General features: G+C 46.7%; 1 protein-coding gene across 1 annotated transcript in view; it reads right to left on the minus strand.

The window, feature by feature from the left end:
* Positions 1-13,658, minus strand: part of LOC120869926 (androgen dependent TFPI regulating protein) — a 92,751-nt gene that overhangs the window by 13,113 nt on the left and 65,980 nt on the right. The window contains exon 5 of the mRNA XM_040249274.1: positions 13,062-13,177. Coding sequence (XP_040105208.1) covers positions 13,062-13,177 — 116 coding nt within the window. The remainder of the gene's footprint in view (positions 1-13,061; positions 13,178-13,658) is intronic.

Below are 13,658 nucleotides of genomic sequence, written 5' to 3' on the forward strand. Positions count from 1 at the left end.
AATGCAGTAAAAGATACTCAGTGTCACAAATCATTAGGGAAATGTGAATTAAAACTGCAGTCAGATACTACCTTCATACTCATGAGACTATCTTCTATAAAAAAAAGAAAGAAAGAAAAAACATCAAGTGCTGAAGAGAATGTACAGAAATTGGAACCCCTGGGCACTGTTGTCGGTGGGAATGTAAAATGGTGTAACTGCTATCAGTATGGCAGTTCCTCAAAAAATTAAACCTAGAATTACCATATGATCCAGCAATTCCACTTCTGGGCACAGACTCAAAAGAATTGAAAGCAAAGACTCAGAGATATTTGTACTCCTATGTTCTATGAGTACCAGCATTACTCACAATAATTGAAATATGAGAGCAACCCAAGTGTCCATTTAAGGATGAACAGATAGAGTGTGGTACAGGTATACACACACAATGAAGTCTTATGCAACCCTTGCACGCACGTGTGCTAAGTCATTTCAGTCATGCCCGACTCTGCAACCCTATGGACTGTAGCCCGCCAGGCTCCTATGTCCATGAGATTCTCCAGGCAAGAATACTGGAGTGGGTTGCCATGCCCTCCTCTAGGGGATCTTCCCAACCTAGGGATCAAAGCCACATCTCTTAAGTCTCCTGCATTACAGCAGATTCTTTACTGCTTTACTTCCCCACTGGGAAAGCCCTGTGGCACCCTCAAAAGGAAGGAAATCCTGACATGTGCTACAACATGAATGGAACTTGAGAATACTAGGTAAGATAAGCCAGTCACAAAGGGACAAATAAATACTGTATGATTCCACTTATGTGAAGTGCTTGGGGTCATCAAACGCATAGAGACCAAGCAGAATGGGGCTGAGGGGAGGAGGGAATGGGGAGTTTCTGTGTAAGGAGTACAAAACTTCAGTTTGGGAAGAAAAGCATTCTGGAAAAGGATAGTGGTGATGGGTGCACAACAGTGAGAATGTCTTTAGTGCCACTGAACTGTGTACTTGGAATGGTAAATTTCATGTTGTGTGTGTCCCTCGTTCTGGCCCTGCTGCTGTTGCTCTGCTGCCCTGGACTTGTCTAGATGCTGCTTCCGTGTCCTCAAAACAGGACTGGATTGAAAACAATAAGTTATTAGCGTTATGACTAATGCTGGAATTCTGTGACACGTGTATCCCGTGGGTGCATTCTAGAAGGACACCCATGACACTTCTTTCCTGCCTGGCTGCATCGCATGACAGGACAGAGAAAGGGACAGAAAGGAACATTTTAGGGACAGAAAGCAAATACCCTCAGGTACCTAGGGCCAGGCGTTTGGGGTCGGCGAGGAGCTCCAAACAGACTCCAAACGGGTTGTATTAATTCGTTTGCTTTGTTTACTTCCTAGAGTTGAATTTAGGGCTTCCTAGTTTCCATGCACATTTATATAAGATAGTCTACAAATAAGGACGTTCCCCTAGAGGCCTGGAAAGTTTCTGTTTATTTACTTTTTGTTTCCTCCAGAGTAAGGTTTGTAAAGGAAAGTTCCTGAGGTAAGTTAATGAAGTCTGTGCTTTCCCAGAGAAGGTGCAGAGAAAGTTTTAAGTGTGATAACTGATGGCGGGGAAAGTAATGTAAATACAAATAGAGTGTCAGGGGAGATGGCAGTCAGTTTAAAGTAGGGCAGTCCACAGAGAGGCTTGAGTGCAGAGATAGTCATGCTCAGGTGCTATTACCTCTTTATGGCTTGCCAGAATATATGTGAAAAGGGAAGAGAGAGAGGGAGGGAGAGACGGAAGGAGAGGGCGGAAGATGGGACGCGTCGGGGAGGGAGGGAAAGGCACTCAGCCTGTGTGCAGCTGAATCGTCCTGGTCCTCCCCCTCAGTCAGTGATAGGTCCTCCCTGGTGGTGGTGGTGGTGATGGTTTAGTTGCTCAGTCGTGTCGGATTCTTGCGACCCCATGGGCTGTAGCCCACCAGGCTCCTCTGTCCGTGGGATTTTCCAGGCAAGAATACTTCAGTGGATTGCCATTTCCTTCTCCGGGGCCGACCCAGGAATCGAACCCAGGTCTCCTGCATTGCATGCAGATTATTTACTGACCGAGCTATGAGGGAAGCCCCAGTTCCTCCCTAGCTACCAATCTGATCCTATTTAGGTATTTCTGCAGGGCACTCATTTCATGATTTCAATCCAGGATCCTCCATTCCGTCCACTTTCCACACTGCTGCAACTCAATAATGTCTCTAAAAGAAAAATACCTGTTCCCAGCACTCTCCTTCCTCCCAGGGGATCCACATTGATTTAGGAAAATGCCCACGCTCCTCCCCTAGCCTACCTGGCCCTGCCCTGTCCACCCGTCCACCCACCCGTCCTCAGAACCGCAGCCCGACCATTACGGACCCATTTCTGTTTCTTGAACAGACCAAGCTCTGCAGCTTCTGCACCCTGCTCTCGTCTCTGGAACAACTCTGACCTTCACCCTTCCTAGGACACACTTCTTGCTCTGTCCCTAGCTGAATCTCCCTCACGTTTGAATTTCAGCTTAAAAGTTCATTTCTCCAGAAAAACGTTCCTGCCCATTCTTCCCACAGTTCCCACAACCCCCATCCGATTAGGCTGCCATGCCATGCACTTCCCCGACCATGAATTTACCCTGGTCTCCTATTTGTCTGTCTTCCTTCAGGGCTGCTGGGAGCTCTATGAGGACGGGGATTTTATCTGATATGCGTTATCTGTTTCCCAAGTTCCTTATTTTTAAATAAATGACTGTTGAAGTGGCACTACGAGCACCAGTGTTTCCTTTTAACTGATGTTCGCTGCGGCTTCTACCAGGCAGGCCTTGGCTGCTGACCCATCAAGAGCACCAAAAAAGTGTAAACAGTAGCCTTTCAAATAGCAGTTAATTGGCTGCTCACTTTATTAATACTTTGAAGAGGCCAATGCTTCCAACCCTCAGTTTGGCAATCGATACTGTATATGGAGCTGTCTGCCATGTGAATCTACGTGAGTCAGGCTAGGAGGGCATAAAGTGATAGCCAAACATTAATCTTTTATAATCTCCTCATCCTAAATCTTGTAGCATCAAATGATGATCATGAAATTTGTATTTTCTGTATCTTATCAATAGTGGAAGTCTGTTGGGTTAGAGGTTAGTAGATAACTAAGGGTTTGGTCGGCTGCAGGCACATAACTCTCAACGTTTTAATTCTCATGTCATATCTTTCGAGACCAGCAGAATAAATAGAATGATAGGATCCTCTGGTTCCATGTTTTCATAGACTTCATAAATAACCCTGGGAGAGGGTCACAGTTACATCTGATGCCAGAAAGCAAGCACAGTCTGCATTCACATTTTGCGAATAAATTCGACAAGTTAGCAGAAGACTTCCTGCACTGAAAATGCCCCTGAGAACTTGTTACCTGTTGACTCCTTAGCATGGAGGTGGAGCTGGTACTGACTTCAAAACTCCTGAAACTCCTCAGTTCACCTATCTGTCCAAGGTTTCTGTTCCTAACGAAATATGAAGGATGATAGTGTCCCGGGAGGTTTAGTCGGTAAAGAATCCGTCTGCTATGCAGGAGACCCGGGTTTGATCCCTGGGTCAGGAATATCCTCTGGAGAAGGAAATGGCAACCCACTCCAGTATTCTTGCCTAGAGAATTCCATGGACAGAGGAGCCTGGCAGGCCACAGTCCATGGGGTCACAAAGAGTCAGAGACGATTGAGCTACTAACACTTTCACTTTCCTAGCTTTAATAACTACAAGAGTTAATTTTTTTTAATATAAAGTTGTGAAGTTCTACTAATGCCCTAAAAATAAATTTCCTGCAGGATTTACTTTCAAATAAATCTTAGGTGGGAAGCAAAAAGCATAAATAAATAAATATATATATATTTTAAAGGAGTGAAAAGAAACTGTGAAGTTAGAGTGTTAGATAAACAGTTTACCTGGGTGGGTGTTTAAAATACCAGCATTAATGAGAGTTTTGGGGGTGGCAGCCTCTTCACAGCATTTAAAACTGTTGTCCACCCTCGCTGGAAGGCTCCCTTCTGCCTCAAAGATTCCTCCTCCCTCAGGGGAATGGGGTTCTTGCATCTTCCTGGTTTTCTACCATCTGGTCACTCTTGGCTACTTTGCGGCCCCTTCGGCCCCTTAGAGGAGGGCGTTTCCTCAGCCTTTGCTGCCTACTTCTTTCCTCTTCCCTCTGTTGTCTCTTAAGAAACCTCATCCCACCACGGGGCTCCACTTCCTGCATCTCCACAGTCCCACCTCCTTGGAGGCCGCCAGGTCTGCTTTTCCAATTGCAAGTCCCTCTGGACAAGTGGCTCACCTTTGACTGAAGATTTTGAGCTGCCTTTAGGGCGTTAGTCACTCAGCCATGACTCTTTGTGACCCCATGGACTGAATGTAGTCCACCAGTCTCCTCCGTTCATGGGATTCTCCAGGCAAGAATACTAGAGTGGGTAGCTATTTCCCTTCTTCCCGACACAGTGACTGAACCTGGGTCTTCTGCGTTGCAGGCAGATTCTTTACTGTCTGAGCCACCAGGCTGGGTCCAGAGTTGCCTTGGGGATTCTAAAAATTCTGATGCCCAGGACATATCCTAAACCAATTAAACCAGGATCTTCTGGAATGGGACCCAGATATGGGCTTTTAAATTGGCTTTTTAACATTATACCCCAAAACTATTTATTTTCTAACTTTTCCATATCTTTTAATGGAATCACCATCTTCTCAGTTCACTAGCTGAAAATCCTGAGAATTCTCCTTGATTTTTCCTTTTCATTAGCCTACTACACACCAATCAATCCATAAAACCCCATTCTGTTCCACCAACAATATATCTCAATATATCTCAGGTATGTCCCTCATTCCTAATTGTACAGCTATATCCCTTTTCAACCTCTTCTTATCTCTTACTTTTGTAACAGGCATTTAGGGAGAGCAGGAACTGAGATTCGCACAGGAAGAATGAAAAGTGTTGACATTCATTTCCACGCCTAGCCCTCCATCTCCATTCCTCTTCAATTTGCATACAGGTTGGCCTGGACCCCAGATGTTGATAACAGGGGAAGCTGTGTGGCATCTTCATATTTATTTTCCTATATTAATTTACATGAGGGCTAAGGAGTTCTTCTATGGAAAATGAGGCTAGGATTCTGACCCCAGCTTTGTAGGCTGTAAAACAATGGTGCCATCTAGATGGTCCTGGACTAAGGTTACATCTCAGGAAAGGGTCACAGTGGCTCTGGGAGGGAATTTACACAGTGCACTAGAGGGGGTAGGAGAGGATCGTTGGTGCGTTTATCACAAGGAGGCTGGTCCTGGAACTCAGCTCAGTTCACCCTTTTGGCAGTTTCTAACGTCTTCTCTGGGTAAGATGTCTATGTGTATAACTATGGATGTGTAAATGGGTGCAGAAACTTAGAGGGTTATTACACCCGAGAGAGCACAGAACATAAGAAAAAAATCATTTCTTTCCCCATAAGAACTGCAGTTGAGCAGTGACTTTACAGATCTCTCTCCGCAGGCTGGGTTATAGCTGCATATCTGTGTGACACTTGCGCCTGGCATGGAATACCGGACACGCTGGCAGAGACACCTACTGCATCAGCGGATTTCTGGTCTGTCAAGAGCAAGGTGTTGGTGCGCTGCAGGCAGCTGGGGCTGCTGCAGTAGCAGCAGCATCACCCTACTTCTGCCAACAGCAGAGACTGATGGGCAGGGGCAGTGTGGGCTGGAACAGCGGTGGGGCGGTAAGCTCACCTTAAGGCAGGTCCCAGTAGGGGTGTTGGATCCCGGAGGTTGGGTACTGTGACTTTACAGTCCATGAGGGAGAGGAATGCTCAGGACAGTGTACACAGGGCCATGTGTGAACACCCACTGAGTTATTAAGATTCCTTGGAGATGGAGGTCTTGGAGGACTAGACCCCTTGCAGAAGGATGTTCCAAGCATCCAGACGTGGGGTGACGCTGAAATTGTGAAATATCAGTGGATGAAGAATAAACCATTGCGGCTGAACTAGATGACTTCAGAGTCTTCTGGATGACTTTTTGTTTGGATATTGCTTGATTCTTGCTTTCTACGTCTTGCCGCTTCAATCCATTATAGGTACTGTTGTCAAGATAGTTTTTTTTTTTAAAGCATGACTCTCTAGCCAAGTTATAATTCTCACTCCTAACGCCACGGCAAACAAACAGCAGCAACAGGCACATCTCACATAGTCTATACCGTGCCAACCCCCTCCAGCCTGCCATCTGCAAGACTGTGAGCGGGCAGTTTCAGGGTCATTTCCTGTTAGTTTCTTTCACTAGTAGGTCCGGCTAAAGTGAAACCATCGCTTTAACATGATCTGTGTCCTCTTGGCTTTGCAACTGGGTTGTGTTGTTCAGTTTCTCTCTCTCTCTCTCTTTTTTTTTTTTTTTCTGCTCTAACCCAGCCAGTCCTTGAGGGCCGAGATCCAACGACACCTTTGATGAAGTCCTTCCCACATGGCCCAGCCAGACGTAACCACTTCCTCCTTGTGTTCCTGTTGGCTCCTTGTACTTGTTATGACATTTTATCACTTTCTATCTTGTGTTCTTATAATTCGTATGCATGGCTCATCTCCACTTATTAAGTACAAACCCCCTCCAGGCTGGGGCTTGGCCTTATGTAACTTTGCTTTTCCCAGCAGGACCAGTGCTGTGTTAGGAGAAATATTTGTTCAATAAAAGAGTGAATAAAAGCCAGCAGGAGGGACATTTCTGTTTTCCTGCTCTTCAGCACAGCCTCAGAGAGAGCTAGGTGAGGTGTTCCGGGGCGAGAGAGAAGGGAGGAGTGAGTGGGCCACCATATTTATAGATGACTAATGCTTTCCAAAGGAAATGAAAGATTTACAGTTATTACTACTTTGCGAAGCTTTATTTTCCCTCTTCGGGGCCAACCCTCCAATTTTGCAATCTGAAAAATAACAAAAAAGCAAGTGCCACATAGGAGGCCGTCCCCATGGTCTTGGGGACTATTTTTAAGTCATTGTAATGTGGTTTCAGCAGAGAAATGCTTCCCTGGGTCAGGGTTGTTGCCATTTTTTTGACTCATGTTGGTTTCCCACGCTCTCTCTGGCTCGGGACCATATTCTTTACCTCATTCCTGCTATGCGGTTTCCCTATTTGAGCATCAAAACAGACACGCCTGACAGATGACCCTAAAATATTTCCATGGATATCCACAGTCTGTGGGACTTGTTGATGGCCATCTGTGGCCGAGAAGGCCCATGTGCCCCCAGAGTGTTATGTAAGGGTGGAGGCAGCTGGCAGCAATGAATCTGAGCTCCCCTGGTGAGGGAACAGCCAGAGTGGGGAGCGGTCAAACAGGAGAGCAGCATAGAAAGCTGGTGTACAGGTGCCTTTGGTCCATTCCAGCAAAAATGAGGCCTACTGTCCAGAGTGCTGATTTTGTACTTCCTGAACAATTTGTTATTGTTGTTTCATCACTAAATTGTGTCCGACTCTTTCATGACCTCGTGGACTGTAGCCCACCAGGCTCCTCTGTCCGTGGGTTTACCCTGGAAAGAATACTGGAGCAGGTTGCTATTTCCTTCTCCAGGGGATCTTCCCGACCCAGGGGTCGAACTCCCATCTCTTGCATTGGCAGGCAGCTTGCTTAACAGTGAGCCACCTGGGAAGCCCCTCATTAATGATAAGAAAACCCAAATCCCAAATCACTTAACTCCCTGTCAGGGTCCACCTGCCTACATTCCTGCTGGTGACAGGGCTCCGTCCCTTCCCTTCATTTGCGCCATTATTTCACGGTAACGTACAGTTTGAGCACAGACCTAAGAACGACTTCATGAAAGCTTTTAGACTCTAGAGATGATGGTAACATTGTTTGCATTCTCACCCTCTAGCATTTAGTAGCGTATGTTTTACACAGTATTAGGCCAGGCTTCTCTGCCATGGGATTCTCCAGGTAAGAATACTGGAGTGGGTTGCTATTCCCTTCTCCAGGGGATCTTCCAGACTCAGGGATCGAACCTGGGTGTCCCATAGTGCAGACAAATTCTTTACCATCTGAACCACCAGGGAAGCCCCAAACAGGGAGTGAACAAATTCTTGGCCATTTGAATACACTGAAAAGAGAACTGGATTTGAAAGTCCTTGATTTAAGTCTCAGCTTTGATTTTCCCTCGCCATGTGACCTTGGCCATGTCATTTAATCCGCTGAGCCTTCCACCACCCACCCTCTCTGATTCTGTTTGCAGATTGATTGCTATCGCCATCTGTAAATCAACATCAACTCTCCTGTTCAGTTCAGTTCAGTTCAGTCGCTCAGTCGTGTCTGACTCTTTGCGACCCCATGAATCGCAGCACGCCAGGCCTCCCTGTTCATCACCATCTCCCAGAGTTCACTCAGACTCACGTCCATCGAGTCCGTGATGCCATCCAGCCATCTCATCCTCGGTCGTCGCCTTCTCCTCCTGCCCCCAATCCCTCCCAGCATCAGAGTCTTTTCCAATGAGTCAACTCTTCTCATGAGGTGGCTAAAGTACTGGAGTTTCAGCTTTAGCATCATTCCTTCCAAAGAAATTCCAGGGTTGATCTCCTTCAGAATGGACTGGTTGGATCTCCTTGCAGTCCAAGGGACTCTCAAGAGTCTTCTCCAACACCACAGTTCAAAAGCATCAATTCTTCGGCGCTCAACCTTCTTCACAGTCCAACTCTCACATCCATACCTGACCACAGGAAAAACCATAGCCTTGACTAGACGGACCTTAGTTGGCAAAGTAATGTCTCTGCTTTTGAATATACTGTCTAGGTTGGTCATAACTTTTCTTCCAAGGAGTAAGCGTCTTTTAATTTCATGGCTGCAGTCACTATCTGCAGTGATTTTGGAGCCCAGAAAAATAAAGTCTGACACTGTTTCCACTGTTTCCCCATCTATTTCCCATGAAGTGATGGGACCAGATGCCATGATCTTCGTTTTCTGAATGTTGAGCTTTAAGCCAACTTTTTTGCTCTCCTCTTTCGCTTTCATCAAGAGGCTTTTTAGCTCCTCTTCACTCTCTGCCATAAGGGTGGTGTCATCTGCATATCTGAGGTGATTGATATTTCTCCCGGCAATCTTGATTCCAGCTTGTGTTTCTTCCAGTCCAGTGTTTCTCATGATGTATTCTACATAGAAGTTAAATAAGCAGGGTGACAATATACAGCCTTGACGTACTCCTTTTCCTATTTGGAACCAGTCTGTTGTTCCATGTCCAGTTCTAACTGTTGCTTCCTGACCTGCATACAGATTTCTCAAGAGGCAGGTTAGGTGGTCCGGTATTCCCATCTCTTTCAGAATTTTCCACAGTTTATTGTGATCCACACAGTCAAAGGCTTTGGCATAGTCAATAAAGCAGAAGTAGATGTTTTTCTGAAACTCTCTTGCTTTTTCAATGATCCAGTGGATGTTGGCAATTTGATCTCTGGTTCCTCTGCCTTTTCTAAAACCAGCTTGAACATCAGGGAGTTCACAATTCACATATTGCTGAAGCCTGGCTTGGAGAATTTTGAGCATTACTTTACTAGCCTGTGAGATGAGTGCAATTGTGCGGTAGTTTGAGCATTCTTTGGTGTTGCCTTTCTTTGGCATTGGAATGAAAACTGGCCTTTTCCAGTCCTGTGGCCACTGCTGAGTTTTCCAAATTTGCTGGCACATTGAGTGCAGCACTTTCACAGCATCATCTTTCAGGATTTGAAATAGCTCAGCTGGAATTCCATCACCTCCACTAGCTTTGTTCGTAGTGATGCTTTCTAAGGCCCACTTGACTTCGCATTCCAAGATGTCTGGCTCTAGATTAGTGATCACATCATCATGATTATCTGGGTCGTGAAGATCTTTTTTGTACAGTTCTTCCGTGTATTCTTGCCACCTCTTCTTAATATCTTCTGCTTCTGTTAGGTCCAGACCATTTCTGTCCTTTATCGAGCCCATCTTTGCATGAAACGTTCCCTTGGTATCTCTAATTTTCTTGAAGAGATCTCTAGTCTTTCCCATTCTGTTGTTTTCCTCTATTTCTTTGCACTGATCGCTGAAGAAGGCTTTCTTATCTCTTCTTGCTATTCTTTGGAACTCTGCATTCAGATGCTTATATCTTTCCTTTTCTCCTTTGCTTTTCACCTCTCTTCTTTTCACAGCTACCTGTAAGGCCTCCCCAGACAGCCATTTTGCTTTTTTGCATTTCTTTTCCATGGGGATGGTCTTGATCCCTGTCTATTGTACAATGTCATGAACCTCATTCCATAGTTCATCAGGCAGTCTATCTATCAGATAGGCCCAATCTATTTCTCACTTCCACTGTATAATCATAAGGGATTTGATTTAGGTCATACCTGAATGGTCTAGCGGTTTTCCCTACTTTCTTCAATTGCAAATGCCACAGACCGGCTTCCCTGTCTTGTTCCTCTTTAATTTCCACACTTTTCAGCCAGAATCATCTTTCTAGTCATCTTTCTTCCACAAGCCACGTCATTTCACCTGTCTGCGAAAACTTTCACAGAGAAAACCCCCTTCGTTTAGAAGTCTGAACCCACTGATGTGGATTCTTGATCTAATTTCTTCCTGTTTTCCAGTTCAACCACACCCTCAGCTCCTCCAGCCTTTCGGATATGCCCTTCCCTCTGCCTGACGCTCTTTTCCACATCGCGTGTTGACTTAACTTCTGCTTATTCTTCGAGTCTCAGTTTAGACACCGCCTCCCTTGAGAAGCCCGTCCTCGACAGTCCCCAGCACCCTGTGCTTACCCCTCTGAGAGTCTCATCACCCTGTCTGACCATCGTCTCTTTTCCTTCCTCTGCCTCAGGCGCTTCTTGAAGGCAGCCTGGTATCTTGTACATCTCTGCGTCCTTATACCTTTGCTCAATGCCTGGCAGTGAGGAAGAAGTGCCTTCTTGTTACACCTCCTTTCTCCAACACCCACATTCCCTGCATGTCAGAGTACATGCCCGGGCAGCTAAGAGCCAAACCCTCTTGACCACTGTGTTTCATCTTTATGGGCATCACAATTTTCTCCAAATACCAGTGGCCTCGGGTGCTCTTTGACCTCCTTGGTTTCTGAGGAGAAAGAGTGAGGGTAGATATGAGGATTGATGATCAACTCCCAAGTCCTTAGGCAGAAAAAAATTAATAGACCAAAAATCCTATCTTATATACAAAGTCTAAAAGTTACCCTTGGCAAGAAAGAATAAAATCGGCTGAAAGTCCACCAAAAAAAAAAAAAGCATGGAAATTCATGTGCATAATTAACCAGCTACCATCCTGCTTCTTCTCAATACACACAAGAGAAAAAAATGAATCTTTTATGCATATGCTTACCCCACCCCAGGTCCTAGATATTCTGTAGTTAGGGATTTATTTCTTTGGTTAAGCCAGACTTAGAAAATACACAGCACATGTCCCACCACTCTCCAGTTCAGTTCAGTTCAGTCGCTCAGTCGTGTCCGACTCTTTGCGACCCCGTGAATCGCAGCACGCCAGGCCTCCCTGTCCATCACCAACTCCCGGAGTTTACCCAAACTCATGTGCATTGAGTCAGTGATGCCATCCAGCCATCTCATCCTCTGTCTCCCCTTCTCCTCCTGCCCCCAATCCCTCCCGGCATCAGAGTCTTTTCCAATGAGTCAACTCTTCACATGAGGTGGCCAAAGTACTGGAGTTTCAGCTTTAGCATCAGTCCTTCCAATGAACACCCAAGGTTGATCTCCTTTAGAATGGACTGGTTGGATCTCCTTGCAGTCCAAGGGACTCTCAAGAGTCTTCTCCAACACCACTCTCCAGTCACATGCTATTGGCAGATATTGCTAGATGATGGCACAACTCTTTTAGGGCCCCAGAATCCTGCTCGACACCGTGCTCCAGACGTCAGCTACCAGCAGGTCCCCAATTTATGCTTTATTCTCTCTAAACGTCCTTTGTTTAAAGGCAGAGGCCCGGGCTAGTGAACAGTGTAGGTCAATGGAGAGCTGGGGTGGATTTATTGAGCGAGTGATTTCTTAGGGACAGGAGAAACCTGAAGGGACTTTGTCCTCAGGGGAGGAAGGCTGCAGAAGTGTGGGAGGAACATATCTTGCAAAAGGGAAGGGAAGGCTAGTGAGGAGCCAGCACCTGAGTTCTGGGCGCAAAGGTTACGGCTCTAAGACCAAGGCTGGGGAAGCAGGTACTGCTGAAGGCCAAGCCCTGTGGACTCTGTCCTCTGCCAGGCTTTTGTCTCTACCAGTGCACTGCCCTGGGTGAAACTTTCCCCCAGTGGGGGTTAGGGAGTTAGCCAGATTGGCGGATGTGAGAAGCTTAGGTGAGTCGAGGCTAGAGTAGAAACACCGTGATTTACGTCCAATCTGCAGGTATTTTGCTTGGCACGCCCCTCCCAGTAGAGCCAGAGCTTGGCCGTGGATGAGAAGGCTGTGGAACGGAAAGGGGGGTTTCCAGTTACCGGGTGCATGGCCAAGCACTTTCCCTTGATTACAGACACTGGGCAAAATTTCTGAGAATGAGTGTCGCCAGGTGGCTGAATGATGAAATCCAGGCCAGCTCCTTGAATTATCTCCCAGGCCTCCAGCTAGGTTGTTCTGCAAGCCCCTGGGCAGTTGCCCAAACGCCCTCTTGGTGCTCGAGTGCCAGATGTTGATGCAAATAAGCCCACGGTGATCCCGGCAAGAGGGATGGACCAAACCTTGGCTGCTCAATCTGTCAAATGACTTTTCAGATGGAATATGTTTAGATGCCCTAGCTCATTCAAACATTCAAACATTTTAATTACAGATGGAACCAAAGATCAATGTTTTCCTAGGGAAGGTAACATGCATAGCTTTACAAAGATGAATTCTTCATGAGGGGGTGGGAGAGCTCGTGACCTGCTGTGTGTGTGCACGCACGCATACCTGCGTATTCTCGGGCAAGTGATGTTTCCATGAGTGGCAAAAGCAAGCAATAAGATTCATTTTTTCTTGCAAATTAAAAGATGGTGAAATCCCTGCTGTCCCAAGATAAAGGCACGCTTATAGAACAGTGTGCTGCTTCTGGAATATTCCTCAGAGTCTGGAATGACCAGTCCAAGTTGATTTTTCTCTCTGCCAGTCTTACCTGCTGATATAGGCGAGCCCAGCAGCCGTCAACAGAGTGAGTCCTTTCTTCCTCAGTGGGTAGCAGTGTGGTCTGAGGATGACCTCGACTAGCGAGAAGGGCAGGATGAACGTGTGCTGCAGGAGGAAGGGTGAGAGCTCGTCAAGTCAGGGCGCCCCGGCTGCCCCCAGCAACGCCCCCAATTCTCTCTTTCCCTCCAGTCTCCCCTCCTACATAGACACCAGATGAAACTTTCCAGAACTTGGCTTGGCTCTGCTCCCCAGACGCCAAGGGCTTACAGTGGGTCTCCACTGCCCGCCACATTGATCCGGACTCCTCTGTCTGGCTACCAAGGCTCTTTGTAACACACAACCACCCTTCCGGTCTTGCGTATTGCCTGCTGCTCCGCTATCCTAACATACACACACGCACGCACACGCAACACTCTGTCACCAACCCAGGCTGTTTCCTTCCCTCTTTGCATTCAGCGTGCCTGCTCCCCCTTCACAACCCTGTTCACGCCTCGACAGTCTGTGTAGAGCATGTCTTCTCCCCCTACCCGCCCCGCGCACGTCCCCGCCCTCCCCCTCCCCCCCCTCCCCTCCCCCCTCCCTCCCC

Source organism: Oryx dammah, unplaced genomic scaffold (assembly GCF_014754425.2).
Source record: "Oryx dammah isolate SB20612 unplaced genomic scaffold, SCBI_Odam_1.1 HiC_scaffold_11, whole genome shotgun sequence".
Taxonomy (NCBI): Eukaryota; Metazoa; Chordata; class Mammalia; order Artiodactyla; family Bovidae; genus Oryx; species Oryx dammah.